This window comes from Seriola dumerili, unplaced genomic scaffold, assembly GCF_002260705.1.
Source record: "Seriola dumerili isolate Sdu_G_001 unplaced genomic scaffold, Sdu_1.0 BDQW01000189.1, whole genome shotgun sequence".
In the NCBI taxonomy this organism is placed as follows: domain Eukaryota; kingdom Metazoa; phylum Chordata; class Actinopteri; order Carangiformes; family Carangidae; genus Seriola; species Seriola dumerili.
In genome coordinates, this window is record NW_019174444.1 from 1,252,662 (window position 1) to 1,277,530 (window position 24,869).

Consider the following 24,869-nt stretch of genomic DNA (forward strand, 5'->3'; position numbering starts at 1 on the left):
ATGGAAACTTGGCAGCTGTGGCAGTAATAAAACAGTTTTATGTTTGCTGTTTACATTAAAGTTTTACTTCAGGTACTTTATGGCTATAACATAAATTGGGATACTGGTAGATGCCACATTTAAGACCCTTTTTACAGGGTTCTCAATTTAAAAGGGTTCATTCTCAGACTCACTTTTCAACCGATTCAGAGTTTATGTCAATTTCATCTGCTCCCGTCTGAAACAGAGGACCCTTACTACTAATTTAAGATATAGAAGGTATATCAGAATATACAGAAGGTGTGTCTACCTATGCCATGCTAGAATAGAAAGCTTGACAGATGTAGCAACAGTACCTGATGGAGCCAGGGCTCAGCAATGGCTCAACTGGCTGTGATTACAGTTGAGTTTAACTTCAATTCTACAAATTTATTCCAATAAAACAAAAACTGCGTCCTTAGCCCGCTGTGCCCCCATTAAGAAGAGGAGTACAAAAAAAAAAGATGGTCTCATTTCAACATAATCAGCGGTTCCACTTTCCTTCGACATGTTCATCATCAAATAAAATCTATTACGAATGAAAGAAAGCTGTAATCTCTTCAACCAAACATGGGCCATTAGCCGCTTCAGCTTTTATACAGCGGGGCCTTGAAAATGAAAGTGCGCTGGAATGATTTGTCGATATACCAACTGCCTCTAAATTGAGTTTGTCTTTCTATCCTTTTGGGGAAGCGAGAGATTTCTCCTCTGACACGGTTCAATAAGAACAACGAAAAGCCTCCGTAACTCATCTCCCCCATCCTCCTGCTCTTATGGCAACAGGTGGAGGAAACAGAGGGAAAAGGTTGGAAAAGACTGAAATTACAGTAAATGATCTTGGAGCTTTACCTTCATCCATGCCTTTGATCATAAAACAGTCTCTGTAATCCATCATCATATATTACCTTCATCAGGAAGATGTTACATCTTAAATTTGGCTTCCCACAAACAAGCCATGTATTGATCAGTGTCACAATAAATCCAGCAACTGAACAGCACCACACCAGTTGTAACAAAGGAAAAAGACTGACTAACAAGGTTTCTAATGAAAGACTCAGACATACAGTTATCTTAAGGGTATTGATGGGGCTGACAGGGATCTCTCACTCTCATGGAGGGATATTTTTGATGCTCTAGGTGTCGTGATAAGCATCTGTTGTCTCTGAAGCTTATCTGTCCCTCTGTACAAATCCATCCAGCACAGTCACAGATGTATGACCTCAGAGGAAACAGATGATAAGAAAAGAGAAAAAGAAAAGACATCGTGAGGCAGAAAACTTGGGAACCAGAAGCCGAGATTTGGGAGACAATGACAAAGCGACAGAGGAGAAAGTCTTTAACTATGCATTACCACCGCGACAGTCGACAGAAAAATAGATTTCTCTTGTTTCCTATAGGACACAACCGGGAAACTGTGCCAACAGTCTTGCAAAGTGTCATTCATCAAGCCTGATGACTAAACTTCTTTTCAGATGTTGAATATTTCACATTGGAGACAGTCCAGATGTTGAAATGTCTTGTTAATTGGATGCAGTCACGAATGATGCTTTTTATGTTTTAGTAATGCATGTGGGAACAAGCTAGCTTCTCTATTTGGCAAAGAGAAAACTGGCTGCCAATCTTTCATAGGGATTTTTTTACCTGCTGCAAAAATATGCTCATGAATGTGATGAACAGGTGTTGATGCACGATCCAGCAACTGACAACTTGCAGCTATAAACGACCACTGTAAGACTCGTAACTGATTGAGTTGGCTCAGAGGATCCAGAAGCAACAGCTCCCTGTGGTCTTTAGACATTTAATCAACTGTTAGCATCAAGTCCGCAAAGGCATAAAATGAAGCCATTTGTGATTTTAATTGTTCTTTTTCCCCAATGCAAGATGTACACTACGTGGCCAAAAGTATATGGACGACAGAACAAAGTGTATGGACACACAAATATTGAACTTTTCATTCCAAAACCATTGGGTGTTAATCTGCAGCCTCCACTTGTCTGGGACTGCTTTCTAGAAGATTTCGGGAACTGCTTGCAGGGATTTACCACAAGCCACAAGAGTCTTAATGAGGTTGGCCACTGATGTTAGCAGTAAGACCCATCACTTGCACTCAGTGTTCCAGTTCATCCCAAAGGTGCGGGATGAAGTCGAGGTAGCGCTTATACCTCTTTTCTAGTCTTATCGACCACTCAAACTGCTTTACACTACAAACCACATTCACCCATTGACATATAGTGCTTTTCTACCACATGCATTACATCTGGGCAATTTGGGGTTCAGTATCTTGCCCAATAATATTTCAACATGCGGACAGGAGGAGCTGCCGCCAATTAAACCACCGACCTTCCAATTAGTGGACAACCCGTTCTACCTTCAGAGCCACAGCTGCCCCTTTCGCCATATAGATACATATATATTATATACAGCACTATGGACTTACATGTCAAGATCTGATCAGCTAAAGTGGCAGATATTATCTTTATTGTACATACTGTTAATAAGCAAACATTATTTGTAAGATGCATGTACACTTGGAGACTTGAAGTATCACGGGATCTTCGTTAACAGAAGCAGTTGACCATTAGTCGTCGTGGAAAATTTCCATTTTTCTGTGCAAATTGACATCGGAAGTTCATTATTGACTGTGGGAAGGTACGAGCACAAACTCCAGAGCAGCTACTGAGTGCATTTTATAAATGGGAGATTTTTCTGCCAACTGTTGGTTGGGTCAAGAATGATCTTTTAGTCTCAATGTTAAGCCAACATCGCATGACTCCATCTGCTGAGAGAGATCATTAGATACGATCTTGTGTGGAACCTGTGGCGAATTTGTTTTTGCCACTATACTCTTCAGCAGACACATCAAATACTGTTTAAACTATTTTTCCTTTTTCTAGCACATTGTATGTAAGGACACACTTTCTTACATCAGTGTTATGTGACATTAAATTAGCTTTCCTGCAGAGTTTTCTAATATATTTTTTCTATATTTTTCTTGGTAGACACTAAATGGACAGGCCTTTTGTTTATGTGTGTGTGTGCATGTGTATTTGTGTCTGCTGTTAGTGTGCATACCAACATACATTCAATTGCAAATTTTGGCTTTGATTCAGAAAACACTGCAGCGTTGCTGAGATTGATGAAACGTGATGGACCCTGTAGCATCTTGAACACAAATGGTTTTGGAAAATGAAATGCCTTTTCATAAACAATATTGCTTGAGATTGAATCAGCCACCGGTCTGTGGAGAAAAGGGGGGGGGGGGGGGCTGGTAGAGGCAAAGTGCCCGCTGTCGGAAAGAAAATATAAAGAGAGGGGGAGAGAGAGAGTGAGAGGAGTATAAAAGAGAGAAAAAATACAGCAAGAGAGAGAGGCAAAGAAGGGGCCCGATGTTCTATGAATATGGCCATGGGAACGGGAGTAAAAAATGACGGAGTGGTAAGAGACGGAAAATGAACGTGCGCAGACACACTAGAACGACCAGCAGTAAAGGAATAAGATTAAGATGGATGGCTGAAAGGAAAAAGCAGAATCCAGCGGGGTTGATGTATAGGGGAGAGAAATCGATGAAAGCTTTGTGGTTGGTAAGAAAGAGACGAGTATATGGTGGTAGAAGAAGCTGAGAAAGACTTTGGGGAACTGACATGAGAGCTGTGGTCTAATCAGAAGATGCAGCAGAAACTTTTCACACGAGTGGAAATACAACAGTGGCTGTTACTTTGGTAAAAGACGTACCTTGTAATTCTTTTTGATCTGTTTTTTTCTTGACATTGTTCGAGTCTTTCAGAGTCTTTCTGTGAATTGAAAAAGTAGTACGTTTGTACATCATGTGAGTCTTGTGTAGTTGCTGTACATGCAGTTGGTTCACAGGGCTGTTTTTGTTATTAGCCATTTAAGCTATCACTCAAACATGGGAAAAAAATGATATCAGGTGTGTAATGATTTGAGATCATCCATTTTTCTATTCAACATCCGCAGGCTGTTATTTGAACAGTCTGTTTGAATTAGTTTACTTTGCACCGTCACTCTGTCACCAAAACCTACAGTGAGTGTCATATTGCCCTGACAGTAAATGTTATTCTTTCTGACAACTGGAAAATGGAAGAAACTAGTGAGCCATGCTGAGCAGGTAATGGTAACAGCAAAGCATCTGAAAAGCAATCACATTACTATGAGAACATATCTTCCTCCTCTATACGCAACAGAATCGTTTCCTGACTTTGTAAAGATAAAACTACCCATATAGAACCATTGATATAACCATAACAACAAATCTGAGAAGCCACCTTTTAACATCAATTTTACCATACAGAATCATGTTCTTTTCTTTCAGTCCTGCAACAAACCTTTAAGTCACATTTATGGATTCACTGTCGCTGTTCACTGTCTGTAGAACCTTTTAAATCTGTACCATTTGATTATTTTTCCAGCTGATATTTGGCTCAATGAGAAATTTTTGTTATTATATTTCTATGTTTATTTTTTTATTTAACCTTTATTTTACCAAGCAAGACATTAAGAACAAATTCTTGTTTACAATGACCACATTAACACATCAGTTTCCTAAACAGACCATGTTCATTGTGTTCATTTCTCCATAGGACCACGTATGTTGTAATTTCTGCTTTTTGTTAAAAGTTGTCACTTTCTGCTGCGTGCACTGCGACAGCACAGGGGACCTTTTTGGAAACATTCAGAATAAAATAAGAAACACTGAGATAGTTGAAAAAAAAACCAGGATGTGTCTTGTAGGAAGGTTTTAGTGACGTATGGGGATAAAACTGAAGTAAAGAAGATACGGCTTCTCTCTGCAGGAGTGCTCTAGTTTCTTCCAGTGGTGGAGAACAAAGAGAGCGAACCTTTTATATGTATCTGCGGAGGCCCGGCTCGTCCTCTAACAGCTCTGATTGTTGGTTTTCTGATTGGTTCATGGCCCTCAGGTGTATCTACAGTTTGTTCAAGTGCCCAGTGTCGCCTGTGAGCTCACTACCTACTACTCTGGCTCTGTCCTTGTCATGTCTTCCAGTGATACTTCCTCTCTGAATTTCTGTCAACAATTCCTCATAGAAAATAGTGAAAGACACAATAGTAGGTGTTCCAGAAATGACATTTTTCTGATCTGCCACCCCTACTATTAAAGTAGTAATAGCAGCGACACACACGGCACACACAGGGGGGTGCAAAAGTCACTTCCCCATTCACTTGAACGGGAGAGTGGTCTATACTTAAGCAATGTCACTCGAGAGGGAGTGATGTTGTACTGAATGTCAGCACAGCTGTGATTCCGTCTGAGGTACAAGGCCGCAAGCTGTGTGCGCACGTGTGCTCACCTTCGCTGGTACTTAACCATTGCTTTAGAAGTGTTGATCCATAAGAAAATGTATTTGTGAACCAAAAACCATCTCAGTGTAGTTTTACATCTCCTCTCTCAGGCTTCCCTCTGGAGAGGAGGCTCTGAGCCTCTCTTCTGATTGGCTGACTGTTTTCTGAGTGATCCAATAAAAATATAGCAGATTTCAGGTAAAACACTCAGAGAAACCAAATCCTGCATGGTTGGATGGTGGGTCCAGGTGGGCGGGGCTAGGGGCATGCCTGAGAGCGGTGACTGTTACATAGAGAGTTACATAAGTAACCCTCTCACAGATAACAAACTCCACCGCTCATCCAGAAAAATCTCCTACGTGTGTGTGTGACATAGGTGAGGCGTGTGTGTTTTTGTATCTGGAGTGGAGAGAACTCGAGGGCGCGACAAACCGAGTTTATATGTGTTGTTCAGAAACTGTAATTAAAGATGAAGGGGGACAAATTGGTTCAGAAAAGAAACAGCACTGGGTTAAATGTCTTTCTCAGAGATTCTTGTTGCTCCACTTTTCTGTTGCTTTGAGCTCTGTTTTTGTTATGGGTAAAATTTAACTTGGTTGTGATTTTCCCCCTTTTTTTCTGCATGTAATTTTGAAGGCCCCATATTTAATACTTTTCCTGTGTTTTATTTGTAGTGTTGATCCATAAAAAGATATATTTTTTGGTTTTTAGTACCAAAAACCATCTCAATGTAGTTTTACATCTCCTCTTTTGGGCGTCTTCCTGGAGAACTTGCAACAACAGATCGGTCAGCCAATCAGAAGACAAGCTCCCTTCTGATGTGTTTCTGAGTGAATAAAAATATAACAGATTTCACATAAACACTCAGAGAAACCAAATCCTGCAAGGTTGGGTGGTTTGTCAACGTGGGCCGTGCTGGTAGCATGGTTGAGGCGATGACTGCTTTGTTGTGACATCACAAAGTCACAGACGTCCTGACGGCTGGTTTTAAGGCTCAGTTTCTGAATACAGGCTGTGTGCATTTCTCTGAGGACTGAGCACTTTGATACTTTCACAGTATTAATATAGAACCTAGACCTGCTTTATAATCAAACAACACATGGACATCTGCCTTTATACAACATTAGACCTTAAAATAGTAGACATTTAATCTCACAGTTAAAACCAGTGAATTGAACCCTCAGTAACACTGTACACCACTAAGCCATATGGGATAAGCCTGGGATAATCTGTTTATGTACATTCAGTGCTGTAAAATGACACTGCTCATTCTATCAGGAGACCTTAAGATAAATATTCTGCTGGATGGATGATTGATTTAGTATGCAGTTTGACTTGTAGAGAGAAGGGGGAAAAAAACATTTTCCAGTGCATCTGCAGTAAAAAGCGTGAGCAGTACTTTCAGGTGCTCAGTTCATCAAGTACCTAATGACAATACCACAGTTTGCACATCTAAGAAAGCTTGACTTTTCAGTTTGTGGAATATGAGCTTAATGATCTGAGCTGTTAATTGAACTTCACATTCTCACCATGTCATTGCTTCTTCCTCCTACTCTCTTCTCTCATGCCATCTCTTTATCTTGTTTTATTTCTCCTCTCTTACTCTTTACAGCGCTCTTTACTGTCTACTCCTCTCTCTAGAGGAGACGTGTCATTGAGTTGGATCTGTACTCATGATTGGCCTCGGTGGAAACTTGCTGCTCAAAAGGCTCTGGTTTGGAACAAATTGGCATGTGGCAAAGCGGAGCCTCTTGGCGACGTGTGTGTGTTTGTGTGTTCACGTGCAGACAGAGGAGGTCTGGCTAACTTAGTGGGGCTGGACACCAACTGTGTTCCCTGTGTAAAAGATGGACCAGAAATTGGACACATTACAAAACCATAGTCATGTCAGAAAGGCCTTCATCAATGAGCTAAATAAAGAGCTTGTATAACATCTACCTCTCTGTCTGCTGCCCTGCTGAGTTTCTTGAACACTCACTTTGATTGCCATTAGGTGACCTGGTGTGGTGGCGTACTCTCTCTGTGTGTGTGTGTGTGTGTGTGTGTGTGTGTGTGTGTGTGTGTGTGTGTGTGTGTGTGTCGGCATGTGTCTCCATATTTATTTGAACTTTTTATCATCTCCCCATGGACATTGAGCTTTTATTGTGCTCCCCTGGCCACCGACTGATATTTCAGTGAGTGAAAAAAGGAGCACTGGCTGAGGACGCCATTGTGTGAGTGTGTTGGCATCTTTGTTGCCAAAATGATGGATTATACTGGAAACAGGAGGAAGGGACCTTTAGGAAATAATGACGTGTTTATCAGGAAACGGTGGTTGCAAATGTTAAGACTGACTTATTTGCATGACGGATGAGCCCATTCTTAAGACTTAAGTATTCATTTCATTTCACTTTGTTTACGTGTATGCCAATATCCTGTCATGGTCACCAAATGGTCCAACTCCAAACCTCTGCACGTAAGCAAATCCTGTTTACTGTAACCCAGTGCAGCCAGATTGAGATAAATGCCTGTTCGCACGAGAGCAGCTTTACCTGGGACGTCCTGTCGTTTGTAACAAGTTTGGTGGTTCATTGTGTTCTTATCTGAATTTTTATTATCGTCAAATGTAAAAAGTGAAAATTAAGATGATGCGATACCATTTTTTCCTTACTAATACCATTGTCTTAAAAAGTGTTTTTAACAGCTTTATTCTACTTACCCTGTATAGATGTGACATGATTGCTGTCATTGTTGTATGACATGGCTCAGATTGAAACCCTTTGCCTGCCATATTCTTTTATCATTTGATTTGACTGTCAGTCAAAAAAAAAAAAGAAAAAAAAAGTGGGAATGAACACTTCCTGCACCTCAGAGTTAAAGCCTTGTAGACTGTACATGTTGCTTATTTACTCATGGGACCTTCTAGTGTAAAATATGGCCAAATTGCTGAATGGCTAATGTTACTCTATTGAGCAGAAATCAGTCTTTGCTGCTATAAAACAGTAGCTGCCAATGGCTGCACAGCACAACTTCCTGTGTAGGCTACTGTTTTAGAGCATTTAAGAAGAATTGATTTCTGGGAAAACTGCCGTTTCATCCGGGTTTGAAATTATAAAATTTATGAATAAATTACATGGTATTACATGGTACCTATTACAGTGTTTCAGGCAGTACTGTAGACATTTATGCTACTAGTATCATATCGGAACAACTCTACGTTTTTCAATTCAAGCCATTAATCTATCAATGTACATTTTTAAATTGAATAATCTTAACTCAGGTCCCTCATTAGCTTTTGACCACATTTCACCATCTTACATAATGGGGGGGCTCAGGTGTATAGAACGACCTGTTATCATGAGACAAAACACAAGTGCGCAAAATCATTCTACTGAGGAAGATGGTAAGATGTGGTTGAAAACTAATAAACCTTGAATTGAGATTGTTTTGAGCACTGACTGTTTCCAAGGTCAAGACCATCACAAATTACCTACCTTTGAAATGCTAATACAAGAGTCAATAAATAAAAAAATAAATAACCCCCCTTGAAGTTTTAACTGGCAGATCTTTACTTGATAAATTACCCGATTACCAAAATTGATTTGGTTTTTTGTTAATTGTATAGTTAAATTAAACAACTAAAACTTTTGACTGTAAACAGCATATTTCTCCAAGCACATAATTCATATGATAACCTTAAAGGGTTTTCACCTCAAGTCTGAGTTTTTAGTGTCTTTGTTTTTAGTCAGTCAACCATTGATGCCGTCACTCAATGAAAAAGAAAATGTTAAGAGCAGGGAGAGTTTCACCAGCCCATACTGAAACTGCTGCTGATTCACCACAGTATCTACTCTCTGATGTTGGAGCCCAGTGTAATTCTAAATGGGAACATTTCAAGAAGTCACAGATAATGTTAAAGACATAATGCCACATTATGATGTCCTGAATAAATGTTTGGAAGCTCAACTACATGTTGCCTTTAAGAATGTTTCTCCAACAGGTGAAGCTCATCCATAAATACAGAAAATCAAGACCTGAATTTGTGCAAAGTATTAATATAATGTATTTATTTTAAATGCCTGACATTTTTATCGACATTAATGGACTCTTGAGTGCAAAGGCCTTCAGTCTTGCGTTAATCAAAATTTCAGTAATTTTGTTGTTTTTTTCCCCCTGCTTGCTCCCTGCTGCTTCCATGAGCTGCGAATCCAGGCAGTTCATTTAGCAGAGACATTAGGGATTAAACTAAATGACCTAAGCCGTGTTGTGAGCTGTTATCTGCACTCATTAAAAACACCCCCACCACCTCCTATTGGAGCAGAGGTGCTGCATTTTGGGAAAAGTAAGGTTGAATAAATTGCCAGTTATTGTAAAATGAACACACACTTGTGTATTCATTCCTGAAGTGGAGCAGCTTCTGTGGTACAAGTGTTTTAATTATATGAATTCATTTTCTCACATACAGATAGATGCATCGGTGATATAATAAATCATATTGCTGTTGTTTCTTGAAAGCGCCAGGGATAGTGCGAGCCGTGTGGCGGTAGATGTGGATTCAGTGATGGGGGCCATATCAGACAGAAATAGACAGGCTTATTAGAGATAAGTGCTTTCTGTCATATTATGCTGCATATTCTTAGCCAGTCAAGCCCTGCGTGAAATTTGTTAGATTGCTGCTGTAATCATCTTTGTGGAGGTCAATCACGCAATCCATCAGGAACACCAACGTTTAAATCTTGCATGTGCAGCAGTCGACATTACAGCAGATTACAACACGGCCATAAAACAACTCATAAAACCCCCACACATAAACATTCATGCATTTACTCTCTGGAAATAAGAAATACAGTTTCCATCCAATGAGCCTGAAGTTGTTGATATGTTAGCAAATATTATTTTGTTGCTAGGGGAATTATTTTGTTTTGCCTTACCTAATACATCAGTACTGAATGATTTTTAACAACAAAATTATGTATTCACTTGAATACATTTTGAAAACATTTCAAAGCCTGCATTGTTTAAACTGGCTTGTGTTCAATAAGAGCATCTTGAGTCTACAGTGCCACTACATTTCCCTCAGACATAGATTGTTGTAAGATTTTAATGAAATAAGATTTGAAATAGTAAAAATATAGAAAATCAATATGTGGTGGTCAGTGGGTGGCTGTCACAAATAAATCAGTGTATGGGAACCATCACACACACACACACACACACACACACACACACACACACACACACACACACACACATACAGATCTACATCTGTAGATAAACTGACATTTGGACTGGCATTATTTCAGCCCACAGCCCACGTTTCCTCCTCCTCAGTGAAGAAACTGGAATTGCAAAAAATAATAAATAAGTAAAAATAGTAAGTAGATAAAGTAAGTAAAAATCATCTTCAAGTTCTTGGCAGTTGGCAAACTTCCCCACTTCGTCTTCTTCTGCTGTTTATTACAGCCATGATTAACGTAGCCTTTACCATCAGCTTCTGGCGACACTACGCAGCCTAGTTCATTCTAGTTTTCTTTTTTGCGACATTTCAAAAGTTTGCTTCAAATTTTCTTGACAGTTCTATGGGAACACGGCTGTGGTCAGACTGGTGGTCAGCTACACCAGGAGAAATCTCGCCGCATCAGTGCACCGGTGGACTGTCAAAGAATCCATAAAGTTTTTACCGTCCCTGTCAGTCTTTTTACCTGCCCTTTCTGTGTGCCTGTCATTCATGGTGCTGAGTGCGTGTGCAGGGACGTGAATGAATGGAGCTGTACTGTATATATTGTGCAGTTATGGCAATTAAAAATACTTGCAGTGAAACACCTTGTAAACTGTATTATGTGCACAGTATGTTATAGTCAGCATAGTTTGTAACCCAGGGTTGAGGAGCTGATTGAGTTCCTTTCCAGCCTTGGTAAAGCTCGTCGACTCTCTTTTTCTCTCTGCTGACAAGGCCCTGAGTTCTGCGTTCTGTTACCTTCCATTATACTGCAACCTTTGATCCACATGCAGTCACTTTGTCAGCAGGCAGGCAGAGACATTTCAAATGTTCTACTTATTTTATACTGCTTTGTACGAGTCAAGGGCACAGTTACAGTAAATGTTAAAGGCTGAAAATCTGAACTATTGTAGGTGTTCAATTTATGCTGTGGAGCAGGTTGTCCACTGATCGCAAAGTCGGGGTTCTATCCCCAGCTCTTCCAGTCCACATGTTAAGGTGTCTTTGGGCAAGATACTGAACCACAAGTTGCCCTCGATATATCATCAGTGTTCGAGTGTATGTGTGTAACAGAAAAGTACTGAGTGCACAGAAAATGTGCTGTATGAATGTGTTTATGAATAAATGGTTGAATGCAACTTATAGTGTATAGTGAGTGGCGATGAGACTTAAACTTATGAGACTTATAAGTTATATATGTGCTGTCTGTGGGTATTGCTTCTTGATAAAAGGACAATTCTGTTTTTTCTCTTCATCTCTTGGGACCTATTCAGACCTGCAATAACATGAGTCTCAGGTGATCCGATCATAAATGGACCACTCTAAGTACGTCAGCCCACACCTGGCATTAGAATATGTCTCCACATGTGTTCACAAGTATGACCACTTGTGATTGGATCTCACTTCCCTGCTCTATACGCAAGTAAACACGTACATCATTCCTGTTGGCAAAGACCACAGCGTTGTTGTTTGTAGTCAGTCTGACCATGACAGACTGGTCTGTTGTTAATGTGTTGAGAGAGAGAAGGACAAGCTGTGTGAATCAATGTGATGCACACAGCTCTAAAATTAAATAAGGTTTTTCCCAAATATAGAAAATCAATATGTGGCAGCGGAAGGGAAACTCTAAGTGAAGGGGAAAAATATTTTCAGTTCATTAGGGACTGATTAGACTGTGGCAGAGGACATCAGTTGAGTAGGCGGTGCTCCAATGTGGCCCAGGACACTCCTAAAACACCTCCTCCCAAAGGTGGTTGAATCACAAAAGCGTCCTCAATGTGATCAGATCACCCAAGACACATGTTAAAGCCAGGTGTTAACAAAATCAAGAATGGCACAATGTCTGTTTTAATTCTTAGTTGAGTTTTACTTCACTGCTTTCATTTGGACTGGAGTCTTTTTGTTCTTATAATGGAAATGCAACTAAATTAGAGAAAACCAAGTCAATATTAAGTCAGTGCAGACTGACACGACACAGAGCACAGGACCATCTACTGATATACAGGGCGAGTGACAGCTACAACAGCAGGAATATTGGCACATTGATTGACAGGAAGGCATTTATATTCAGATTTGATTTAGAAGTGACTGAATGCAAACACAGCAGGTGATAAACACAAACAGTCACAATCAAAGATGTTTCTTTTAAATGAGCAAGTGTGTGTGTGTGTTTGTGACATTGGAGATTTTTGTGCTGCCAGAAACCTTGGTTTTTGGCAGCACCAAGTGACAGCGCTGGGTCACTTCTGAGACTTTGAAAGATTTCATTAAAGTGAAAACACTTCAGGGGGCAGGGGTCAACTAAATGATCATTTTAGTGTCTGTTGGAAGTGGTGAAGTTAAGTCAAGCATCGTCACCGAGTTCAGCTCTATCTGGATTGGTATTTCTGTCACTGCTGTCTCACTGCTTAACTTTCGATTTCTCACTTGCTCGCACTGAGCAGTTTTCCCACGAGCATCGCAGAATTTAATTTGAGCAAACAGTCTGAATTTTGCAGCATCTCAGGATTGGAGGCCTTGTGACTGTTGCTCATAGTACAGTTGCTTTTCTACATAAGATCATTACTTACTGCAGCATTAATGAAAGTCCACTTTCAACAAAACACCTACCAACCAACTCAGTTAGTGTATTTACGGTACTTTTTTTTCAGGCTGCAGTGACAGGTGGTTCTGTACAACTCAATTACATCCCACTCTTTTTAAAATATGATCAACATGCAGGGGATTGCGGAAGAGGAGAGAGGTAGACATGAATATGAACGCAGGGTTCCCACAACAACATAAAAGCCACTTGATCCACCTTTTACACCTGCGCAGTATTTGATATGCAAACAGTGTTTTTCCTCACAGTATTGACTGTGGTTTCCTGCTGGAGTGCTGTTGTTTGACACCGCTCATCGCACCATTAGAGGCAGCGGAGGTGATAGAAGCTGTCTCAGTCTGATCTATGGCGTGTAAATAGACTGTGACTGAAGGCTGCCGACCATGCAACTTTCATTCACTGAGGCTGTTTGTCATTTTCTGTGACAAATCTGTTCATTATTAGTGTGAAACATTGAACTGGAGAGGTTGGGGATGGCTGGTCGATTATTAAGAACATAACAAGCAGATTTTTAAATGTTTCTTTACATAATGCAAATGTTGGACCTGACTTGCTTTGTCATAACACATAGTTCTCTACTTTCCTCCAAGCACTTGGTCAGGATGAAGTTCCTAGTACAAAGGAATTTTATGGCTGTTCAGTTTTTACAGCAAACTTTGATGAACTCTATCCAGTGCCTCAGCTTGATACTGAACGGCCGCTGTTTTTGAATATTGAGTGAATTTTGTCATAGAACGGATACTGTAATCAAGCTGGCACATTGTGCTGGGTTTTTACTCAGCACCACAAAGTATGGACACAGGCAGATGTGAGTGGACGTGAGTTTGCTCTAGGCGGGGCAAACTGAGACAAAGATGTTTTACCATAAGTTGAAATTCAAAACCTTTAGTTTGACAGCGATATCATTAAATGCTGTCAATACACCCATCATTGCAAATCTTGTTCACTTATTCTTAAGAGTTCTTATATGGATTTTTCTATTAAGACAATATTAAACTTTGATGAGAACTTTTATGGGTTGACTGAATTGGTTTGATACTATTGAGTATTGAAAAAATGCCTTGCCATTTGATACCTAAGGGGTAAATGAATAAATCTCTTCTGCATTAGTGAACCAATGAGCATGCAGCAGGCTTGGACCAAGAACTAATGATGTTGGAGATTGGCTTTTTATTTACACACGCTTGAGTGTGTAAAGAGACCGATCTTAGAATAAAACTACAACTAGTACCATAAAGTGTATTGTAGTTTTCTTTTTGTTAAAATGGATTTCATAAAATTGATTTTGAAGAAAGAGTTGTTAAGAATCTGTATCGAAGTCAAGGCATCAGTATACCAACCCTTTTTTTTGTATAATTAAAATGTTTTGTTTTTGGTACAGGAATGCTGTGTAAAAAATGTGAATCTATAGATGACTGTAAGGTTGCACACACAGGGATGGATGGAGGATATTTCATTATAGGGACGAGGGCAGAAGGACACCGGCACATTTTTGTATCTACTGGTGATATTGAAGGTCATCCATGCCTTCACGTTTTCAATCTCAGGCTACAGCAGCTGTGTGTTTTCTGATTGGACCTCAGCTCACTTTGTGGTGGGAACAAAGAGAGAAAATCTGTTGGAGTAAAAAAAAAAAATCCCAGACAGCAGAAAGTTTTGTCTTTAACTACATGTCAAGATGGATGTTGCTCAGTCTGTCTTCAACACGGTGACTGCAATATAACTTTTTTTAAACAATAAGAAAAAAAACAAACAGAAATGAAGATTACTTTCCTTCACATTCTCCTTCTGTCCTTCATCTCTTATAATCTCTGTCCTGCCTCCAGACATGACTCATCAGGCTGACCCCTTCTGACAAATGTTTGAAACGATGTTACAATGTCACTGTCTACCTTAATCTACCTACATATTAATACGTCTGCCTCTGTCTTCTCTCTGCAGTATGAGTTCAAGGTGAAAAACATCAAGAAGAAAAAAGTCCACATCGTGGTGTCTGTAGACGGTGTGAAGGTCGCCTTGAGGAAAAAGAAAAAAGTGAGTGACCCTTATCATCTTATGAACTCTATTTCTATCTTACTCCTTGGCTGAGTGTGATGTGTCCTGTTTGTGTCATTTTATAACAAAAGCAGCAGAGTTTGATCTTGCTGCCAAGATAAAGAATGTACCAGGGGATATAGGCTAGATTGGATCTCTCACTCATTATAAAAGCATGTGAGAGCTTCTCGTTGTAATGAGATACAAACCTCTTTTGATTCAATAAGCTGATATGTTGTTATCATGAGAAAAGTTTCTTGTTAAAATGAAATGAGTTGTTTTATGTGATGATTATAAAAAATATTTTTTTAACTTCAGAATATGTTATTACAAGAGAATCTTTCTCATAACAATAAGAAATTGAGCTGATTTTATTCTTTATAGTGGCGACTTTAAGTCGCTATGATTCTGTCTAGGCACTAATTAGGATATCAAGCTGGTATAACTGGGTGATAATATATTTAAATTAAGTAAATGTTTGTACTTCTATCATGTTTAAAATGTCTACATTGTAAAACTTTAGTCATTACAACCTGCACAAAAAGTTATTTTTACCCCTTCTTGCCATGGGGTCCTTTAGCCTGGCTCTCAACTTAGCTGGTAAGTAGCTTTCAGTCCGGACCACTCTACTGGGGAATGATGAGACGTTGACGTGGCGCTCAGAGTAGGGAACTTTATTTCCAGGCCTTTCAACCCTTTTGTGCTGCTAGCCTAAGCTTTAAGAGTCTCTCAATTCTAGTGCACATACTTACTGGACCCAGAAGAGGACTGAGGCCCAGAAGCTTGTTGGGCTTATGTGCCCAGTGAGCGTGTTGGGATTGGTAAGATTGGGATGCCATCTTGGTAATGAGGAGTAAAATGATCCTCTGTGTAGTGCCTCTCATGTATGTATGCATTATGATGACAGCCTTGCAATTGTTGCAGTTCTTTGTTTTGCACATATAATGTGTTTTTAGTCACACTATCAGCCAACCAAACACCCCCTGCTTGTAGGAGTAAAATATGTGGTGGGCTAATTTGTGCAATGCTACATGCTGGTTTAGTCATGTTAAGAAACCAATACAGATCCATTTCCTGTTTACTGTCTGTGGCAGAAGGAGATTGTAAGAGCCTGAGAGGAATTGAGAGTATGATGGAAGATGAAAAGGATGACAGATTTTGAAGAGTAAAGAGAAGCGATGAAAATGGAGGAGGAAGTTAAAGCATAAAAAATAGAGAGGAGAAAACCTGAAGAAAGTGGAGGGGTGGGGGGTGAGGCTGGATGTGTTTCTCGCTGCAGTGAGGCTGACAGCTGTAATCTACAGAGACAGAGCGAAGTGGACTTCACCTGAATCAGAGAGTCTGACAGGTGGAAAACCAGTGGCTGGAAACAAAGTGAAGCTCACTTAGTAGTGGCGTCCAGTGTTCTTCCCAGCATTCAGTTCTTCATCTTAATTCATTAAGCCAGACTTGAGGCCACTGGTTGTTTTGTTAAGGTTTCTTTCAAATGTATGTAATATTTGATGTTACACTAGTGACTGTCAGCTGTCAACTAGTGTTTAAACTGTTGATCTGTTCAGACAGATTATGTGTGCAGGGCCAGATACTCTTGTTGAATTGTTTTACCAGCCTGCATGTTGGGAGAGAGAGAGAGACACGGTAGCTCAAAAATTTGATTGGCTGCTGACAACGGAAAAGGTCAGAATGACCAGACGGCCTTTGCTGATTGTTTACCATTCACTCAAATTCCCCTGTTTGCTTTGAAAAGAAATTGACTTCTGAGGACTTTTTGATCCTTTTGCATTAAGCCAAAGTCTACTGAAAAATATCACATTTATTCATTTAATTTCAACAAACTTGACATTATAACAAGCATTTATTGAATTTTTTCATATTCTACTTTTTTTCATCCTGAAAAATTACATCATTTGAAAGGCTGTAGTTACTGTACATAGTATTGACCTTGACTTGTTCTTACAGCCAGATGTACACTACAGCTATGCACCAGTGTCTCATGAAAAAGAGGCTTAATTGAGTTGTTGAAATGGTCCTCAAAGGAATGGCCAATTCATTACAGCAATATAAATGATCAGTTATGTAACTGTGTGGACCTGAGAGCTTGTCTGCCCGTCCACATTCTTTTGTGTGTGTATGAACATTGGTATGTGTGTACAGCATAGAATTTAGATTATATACTAGGATTGCATACTATTACCCTGACTGATATTTTTATGTCAGGAATGGGCAGTATGGCCTAAAGATAGTATTATTATACATATCATACTATATTCATAAATGTGTGATTTAACCCTTTGAGGCATAAAAGCACACCAGTATGAATATTCTAGTCCCCGCAACCTTTGTCTGCATTAAAACATTCTTGGTTACTGTATATTCATTAGTAGTTTCTATTGCAACAATTTTAAAGGTAGAAAGTAAGATTTCCATGTGTTGTTTGATTATAAAGCAGTTTTATGTTCTATATTAATACTGTGAAAGTATCTAAGCGCTCCGTCCACAGAGAAATGCACACAGCCAGTATTCAGAAACTGAGCCTGCCTGTCACTGCCCTCAGCCATGCTCCTAGCACGGCCCACATGGACCCACCATCCAACCTTGCAGGATTTGGTTTCTCTGGGTGTTTACCTGAAATCTATTCAATCAGAAACACACTCAGAAAACAGTCAACCTGTTGTTGCAAGATCTCCAGGAAGACGCCCAAAAGAGGAGATGTAAATCTACATTGAGATGGTTTTTGGTACTAAAAACCACAATTATATCTTCATATAGATCAATACTTCAAATAAAACACCAGAAAAGTGTAAAATATGGGACCTTTAAATTACATGCAAAAAGGGGAAGTCACAACCAAGTTAAATTTGACCCATAACAAAAACAGAGCTCAAAGCAACAAAAAAGTGCATCAACAAGAATCTCTGAGAAAGACATTTAACCCAGTGCTGTTTCTTTTCTGAACCAATTTGTCCCCCTTCATCTTTAATTACAGTTTCTGAACAACACATATAAACTCGGTTTGTCGCGCCCTCGAGTTCTCTCCACTCCAGATACAAAAACACACACGCCTCACCTACGTCACACACATGCACATCTAGGAGAATTTTCTGGATGAGCGGCGGAGTGTGTTATCTGTGAGAGGGTGACAGCCATAGGAGAGAGCAAGAGAAGCAAAACGCCAAAACAAATTTAATGCCGGTGGGTTAAAACAATTACGTGACTATTTGTACTTAAAGTTCATGATATAGTCGTTTACTACATCGCACGTGAAACAAGCCACAATACATCGAGTATATTCATTATATCGCCCACCCCTAAGCCGTCGGTATGTGGAACTATTTAACTTCTCCAGTTCACTTCTTCAGTTTCCCCAACATTTGCATTCTAGAAGAAACACCAGCAGCATGCAGTCCATAAAACTCACTACTAAATCCCATGAAATTCTTAGGTATTAGTTTCTAACGAGGACCACCACACTGAGTGAACAGCTGGTAAAATTGGTTACATGGGTTTCAGAAAATCTGATTTCTGTTTTATGAACTTTTTATATAGACATAGGCAAAAGGGAATCTCCATCTTCTCTGAAAGTGCTAATATCAGCTGACTGCTATCAGCTCTGATCATGTTGTCTGCTATGCCATAATCATCACAGGAGAAAAATGTGTTTACGGAGGTGAAATGGAGCGTGTAAACTGTGAAGAGCAGGGGAAAAGGACATGTCTGCAGCTGTGTGTTAATTGGTGGGGCATCAGTGTTGGTGTTTGGGTTAATGGCAGGATGAAAATAAGAGACCTTGAGAGACAAGCTCAGATGTAATTAAATTAAGTTTATTAGGATCGGGTCTGACTGTACTCAGGTCAGGCCACGTCAGAAACAAGGGAGAGAGGATGTGATGAAGGGGTTTGACTGAACGCCATGATTAGACTGTGTTATACTGGCTGATTTGAGATTGATATTAAAGCCATCATCGAAAGCTCAGCATCTATATTGAAAGGCCAGTCAATAGAGGGATGTTTTGCCTCCACCTGTTCTCTTGTCTTGTTTGATTCCCTGGCTGGAAAGCTGAAATGTCAAGTGTGATGGGCAATGATCTATTTACATCTCTGAGTTTGGCGGAGGCGATGAAAGCCCACAGACTGGAGCAACTAAATGACTGACTCAGCTACGCTCTGTAGAGATAAAAATCAATATGAATAATTCCTGCGCGCTCATGTCTTGACATTTGGATTGTGACATTAACCCGGACGGTAGATTTAAACAAATGGACGGACAGACAAAAGGAAAAATGTAAATAAATGTGTCACAGATGGAGATGTTAGAATAATATCAACACCATTCTGAGGCATTTCGCTCACGATAATGATTCAAGGGATTTACACTATTTATATTTTATTATGATTTTTGGTGTAATGTGTAATACGATAATAAAGTAATATCACAATTATATTGTATATCACGATATTTGCCCTGAACTGTATCAAGATATTGAATTTTGGATGTCGAACAAGCCTTTTATTAAAGGTCCCATATTGTCTAAAGGTAGATGTCCATGTGTTGTTTGATTATAAACAGGTCTAGGTTCTATATTAATACTGTGAAAGTATCAAAGCACAGAGAAATGCACACAGCCTCTATTCAGAAACTGAGCCTTAAAATGAGTCGTCAGGACTTCTGCAACTTTGTGATGTCACACCGAAACGTCACCACTCCAAACCATGCCCCAAGCCCTGCCCACCTAGGCCCACCGTCCAATCTTGCAGTATTTGATTCCTCTGAGTGCTTTCCTGAAATCTGCTATATATTTTTATGCCATCACTGAGCCAATTAGAAGAGAGACTCAGATCCTCCTCTCTTCTGATTGGCTCACCAACCTGTTGTTACTAGAGCTCCAGAGAGAGGTGATGTGTAACTACATTGAGATGGTTTGTCATACTTAAAACCACAAATATATCTTCTTATGGATCAAGACTTCAAATAAAAGTGTAAAATATGGGACCTTTTAAAACGTTATAATTCAATTAGTTTGAATAGTTTTGATTTTTTTTCCACAGAAGAAGGAGTGGACATGGGATGAGAGCAAGATGATGGTGATGCAGGATCCCATTTACAGGTAAGTTGGCCATAAGGTTTATTTTGTATGTAACTTTTAATTTCTGCAGCTCAACTTAAAATGCTAATTTGTTTTTGTTTTTAATTCTCATTGTAATGACTTCGAGCTTATTCAAGCTTTTCCCTAAACAAATTTTTAATCCATACTTGATTAAATACGCTGTTGTTGGCTCCGGAAATTAGAATCTTTTGTCTCTGTCACCGCAAGCGTTGACATTTAGGAGAAAGAAAGATATTGGGGCTGGTTGATGACAACTTTTACTGACTCCAGAACAGAGTGGCACAGAGAGAAAAGAGATGAGTTATTTGGTATTGAAGTTGAAGTGATGATTAATAAACATGGGAGAATAGAGGAACACTGATAACATGGAATACACAAATGTGAAAGAAAAATGTGTGGCCTCAGAAAAAGGGTTTTTAAATATTGTATTCAGTTCTCTTTAATATTGCGTTTTGTGAAAATGTAATCTAGCAGAAGCTGTGATAAAGGCATTTTAAAAATTCATTTTAATGATGCATGTAATAAATGAAAGAATAGACAATGAAAACAAGTCCTGAAATCATCAACAACGACATACGTTTTTAATATTCCCAGCCTTTTTGTAACGTTATCACCTCAACTCTTCATTGTTCAAAGTCCATTTTAACAAGCCAGTACTGTTCTCAGTGTATCACTATTTCCTGCAATAGTCGTCTATGCATTTTTTTTTTTATAACAACACAGTTCTATCAAAATCACAGTGTGATGTTTTATGCACATCTTACAACAGCCTGAGTGGTTTCATAGTGGCAGCTGGAACTGAGGTGCCTCATTTACTCCAGATGGTTTTTTGGATCAAAGTACTGTGAGCCCGCCTTTACTCGTCGTCTGTGGAGGGAGAGCCAGTTTAGGTTCGGGTGGTGGATCTCTGACTTCTCCTGGATGTGCTTGTGATGGGGCGGTAGTTTCATGTTTATATTCCCATCAGCTGGCTCCACAGAATGAGTAGTTCTTGGTTTGAGTTATGGCTGTTTCTTCAGCAGAGAGTGATGAGTGTGACGCCTGCGCTCTGATCCACCTCACAGGACTGCCATAAGGTCCAGTTCATTCAGTCCATTTGCTGCAGGGCTGTAATCCTTTGATTTGAACTCGCACCACAGTCTGTTGTTGTCAGAACAGACATGCTACACACACACACACACACACACACACACAGTGCTGAGAGGCAGCCTGTGTGAATTCGGTGGCTCAGAAAGATTCACTGAAAAATGAGAGGAATACTTTTAGATGTCTGCACCATTAATCTCTGTTTCTCACTGACACACACACACACACACACACACACATACACACACACACACACACACTCTCATACATGCAGTCACAGGGAAGTTCGGTCAGACTGGTGGAGGGTGTATGACTAAACTTGTAAACCTTCATGAGTAGAAAGAAGGCTGAAGACTGGTTTCACCACAGACACACAGTTCATATTCTCTACTGGATGACTCATACTTTATCCATTCTCTCTCTCTCTCTCTCTCTCTCTCTCTCTCTCTCTCTTCACACACACACACACACACACACACACTGACATGCTCACTCCCAGGCGGGTACAGCTCACAAGTGCATCCAGGAGCCCAGTTGGGGGTTCTGGCTTTGGAAATGATTCTGTCAGAAAGATGGATTTTGGCCGGCTGTTTGTGTAAGCATCTCTGAGCATGGGAATTTAGAAAGATTTAGTTTGGTTGGAGATGCCTTATCTTATCCCACACATTTGAGCCTTGTGCACAGTTTTTAATATTACAGTCGCAAAGTTTCCCCACAGGAGGATGCTCGGTAGCAAAGGGGAGGGGCGGGGGGGCGTAAAGCAGAGTGTGATGGGTAAGACTCACTCATCCATCAGTCGCTGTCGTCTGCTGAGCACATTCTGACAGGTCCTCACGGCTTTTCGTTTTTTCTGTTCAACAACTACATCCAGGCAGAACCTCAGTCATTAAATATCTGGTCTTCAGTGGATGTGAAACTGCACCTCTGCTCCTTTTTTCACCTGAACTTTAAAGTTTAATTTTTCATGCGGGTGCAGTCGTTTCCTGAGATGTTAGTGGAGGCCAAGGCTGATTCTCCTTCCTGGTTACAGCTCTTGGCCTATTATATGAGCAAGAAAATATACCAATAGAAAGTTTGTTCAAAATCAAAACTGCCATTAATTTTCAGCAGATCCAAGCTCCATATCCATTTATTGAGAAATTATGAGATGTTCTTGTTTCTGCTCTGTTTCCTCTACCATATCTCAATCAAGTGACAGCAATCGATATCTAATCAGGAAATATTACTTTCAGTGCCATAAACCATCTCAGAGTGCAGTGTGCACTGAGGGCAGAGTCTTTAATGTTAGGAAAAGTCACTTGTTGACTCAGACCCAACTGAAACCTGCTTTCTATGAACAAACTTGTGGTAAAGTCCAGCCTGGCAAACTTAATGGGCATCATGAACCAGAAATGATTAGGGAAAAGAAGAGAGACTTGAACTGAACAGGTGAAAACCACTAGCAGGTGTGTTTGCCTGTTCACTAGCTACTTAGCTTGGTAGCTAACTTGTATTTTGTATACACTATTCAGGCTTGAATTTAGGTTCAATTTGTTACTGATGGTCTCAGCCTTTTGAAAAGCTCCCACTTATTCAAAGCCACAACTGTCAGTAGTTTTCTGAAGAAGTTGTAAGAAGACATTCATGTCAGTGAAGAAGTATTTTATTTAAGAGATAGGTTTTATTTTTCTCAAATCATGGCTGGGTCTGTGCTTGGCAGGAGTCTGGACTCACTCAGGACTGTTGTGGAGAGAGGCATGCAATGTTAGATGGAGGCCATCTTGGGCAATACCAACCATCCTCTCCACAACATTCTGGCAGGACAGAGAAGCAGCTACAGCTGCAGCAAACGAGGTTCAGGAGATCCTTTGTTCCCACTGCCATCAGGCTGTACAACACCTCAGCCTTAGAAGTGGACTAATCTAATTATTATTGTTTATTTATTATAACTGTTATTATTATTGTCAATGAGTTAATGGACACATGAATTTCCCCTAGGGGATAAATAAAGTATCTATCTATCTATCTATCTATCTATCTTATGGATGTCAATAGACGTATAAACTTTTTACTCCAAAATTAGTGCATATAAGCAGTTTTTTAAATGAGGGTAAATATGCAAAAAAAGATGACAGACACAACTGCAGGGAGCGATGTCATCACATGCAGCCACAGAGGAGAAAGAGTGAGCTTCTAGTTGCCGAGCAGACTGATAAAATGAATCCTTGGGGTCTCATCCCCGGTTTAGTGTTCCTGTAAGTGTTGGAATCTCTGTGTGAGACACTTCTCTCGGTGATTGTGTATTTTTAAAACTTTTAAAAATTCATCCCCGAGTGCAGTGTAGCTCAGTGTCTCTGGTGTAACCGCACCGTACTGGGCAGAGGACAGGTCTGTTGACAGTGTTTGTGCTCTGAAAGATAACACAAGCGCAACTGCTGCAGAGTCATTTGACCTGGGAGTGAATACTGATTGTTCCCTTTCACACTGCAGACAGAAGCCTGATGTTAGCGGGTCCTGGCGAGTTTTTTAACCAGTGTAAAAGGGAGTTTATTAGTCTCTTTAATCCTGTCCATACTGCCCTCATACTTTCCTAAGATCAGCCGAGGCTGACCTGTGGCTCTCAGTAGTCCTAGTTAGTCAAATTGAGTGGTTGTCATCGTCCTGATGGTTTATTGAAACCGTCACAATGCAGCCCCCCACCGTGGCTCAGCAAGGAAACACTGTCTGTGGAATCACAATGAATCACAGCTTTTCATACAAACAGAGGTGTCTCTGGCTCAGGAGATGGACCGGGTCGTCCTCTAGGGTCGGCTTCTGCTGTCCACATGTCAAAGTGTCATTGGCTTGGACACTGGATTATTTGAGTCGAAGTGGCCCGCCCCCGCTGTGAGCAGCTGTGGAAAACCCTGAGTCATACGAGATGAGAGTAGCGGTCAGTCTCTTGACCTTATTCTGTTGTTAATCAGTGGATCCGCTGGTGGCCTTGACTGATGAGAATGAAATTAATAATTAGCCATGTTTTTACATGAATACACGTTATGTTTCTGTTCTGTTCTTATCACCTGTCTTAGCCATACCGTTGGGACAGTACTGTGATATCTGTGTCCTTGGATTCTTTCACTGGACATTAATTTGTTATCAATATGCAGACTGCAGCTTATATATCTCAGCCTGAGCATCGGGCATCAGGATTTAAAAAAAAAAAAAATGACCCCATGCAGTGTGCTATGGAGTTGTAAAAGAGAAGAGGGATTAGTCTGTAAATGTAAATGTGTGAAAGATTTTGCATTTGCATCAGCCTCATATCGTCGAAGTGCAAATTAGAAGGCTGTCCTCGGCCAGTGGAAATCCCCCTGTGAGAACACATGGTGTGAATGTAACCTTTTAGTCTGAGGTATGAATTGCTGCTCTCCATAAGTTTGATGTGATCCATATTCACTTCTCGCTTTTCAAACACAGAGAAAAATGTACATCAAAGACCCTGGACCCTGTTTTTAAATGCTCCTATGTGAGTTTTTCAGCTGTACACA

At 40.1% G+C, this 24,869-nt stretch overlaps 1 protein-coding gene across 2 annotated transcripts in view; it reads left to right on the forward strand.

The window, feature by feature from the left end:
• LOC111227516 (carboxyl-terminal PDZ ligand of neuronal nitric oxide synthase protein-like) overlaps positions 1 to 24,869 on the forward strand; it is a 191,876-nt gene that overhangs the window by 50,144 nt on the left and 116,863 nt on the right. For both annotated transcript variants that reach the window (XM_022753040.1, XM_022753042.1), the window contains exons 3-4: positions 15,078 to 15,170; positions 20,216 to 20,274. In XM_022753040.1, coding sequence (XP_022608761.1) covers positions 15,078 to 15,170; positions 20,216 to 20,274 — 152 coding nt within the window. The remainder of the gene's footprint in view (positions 1 to 15,077; positions 15,171 to 20,215; positions 20,275 to 24,869) is intronic.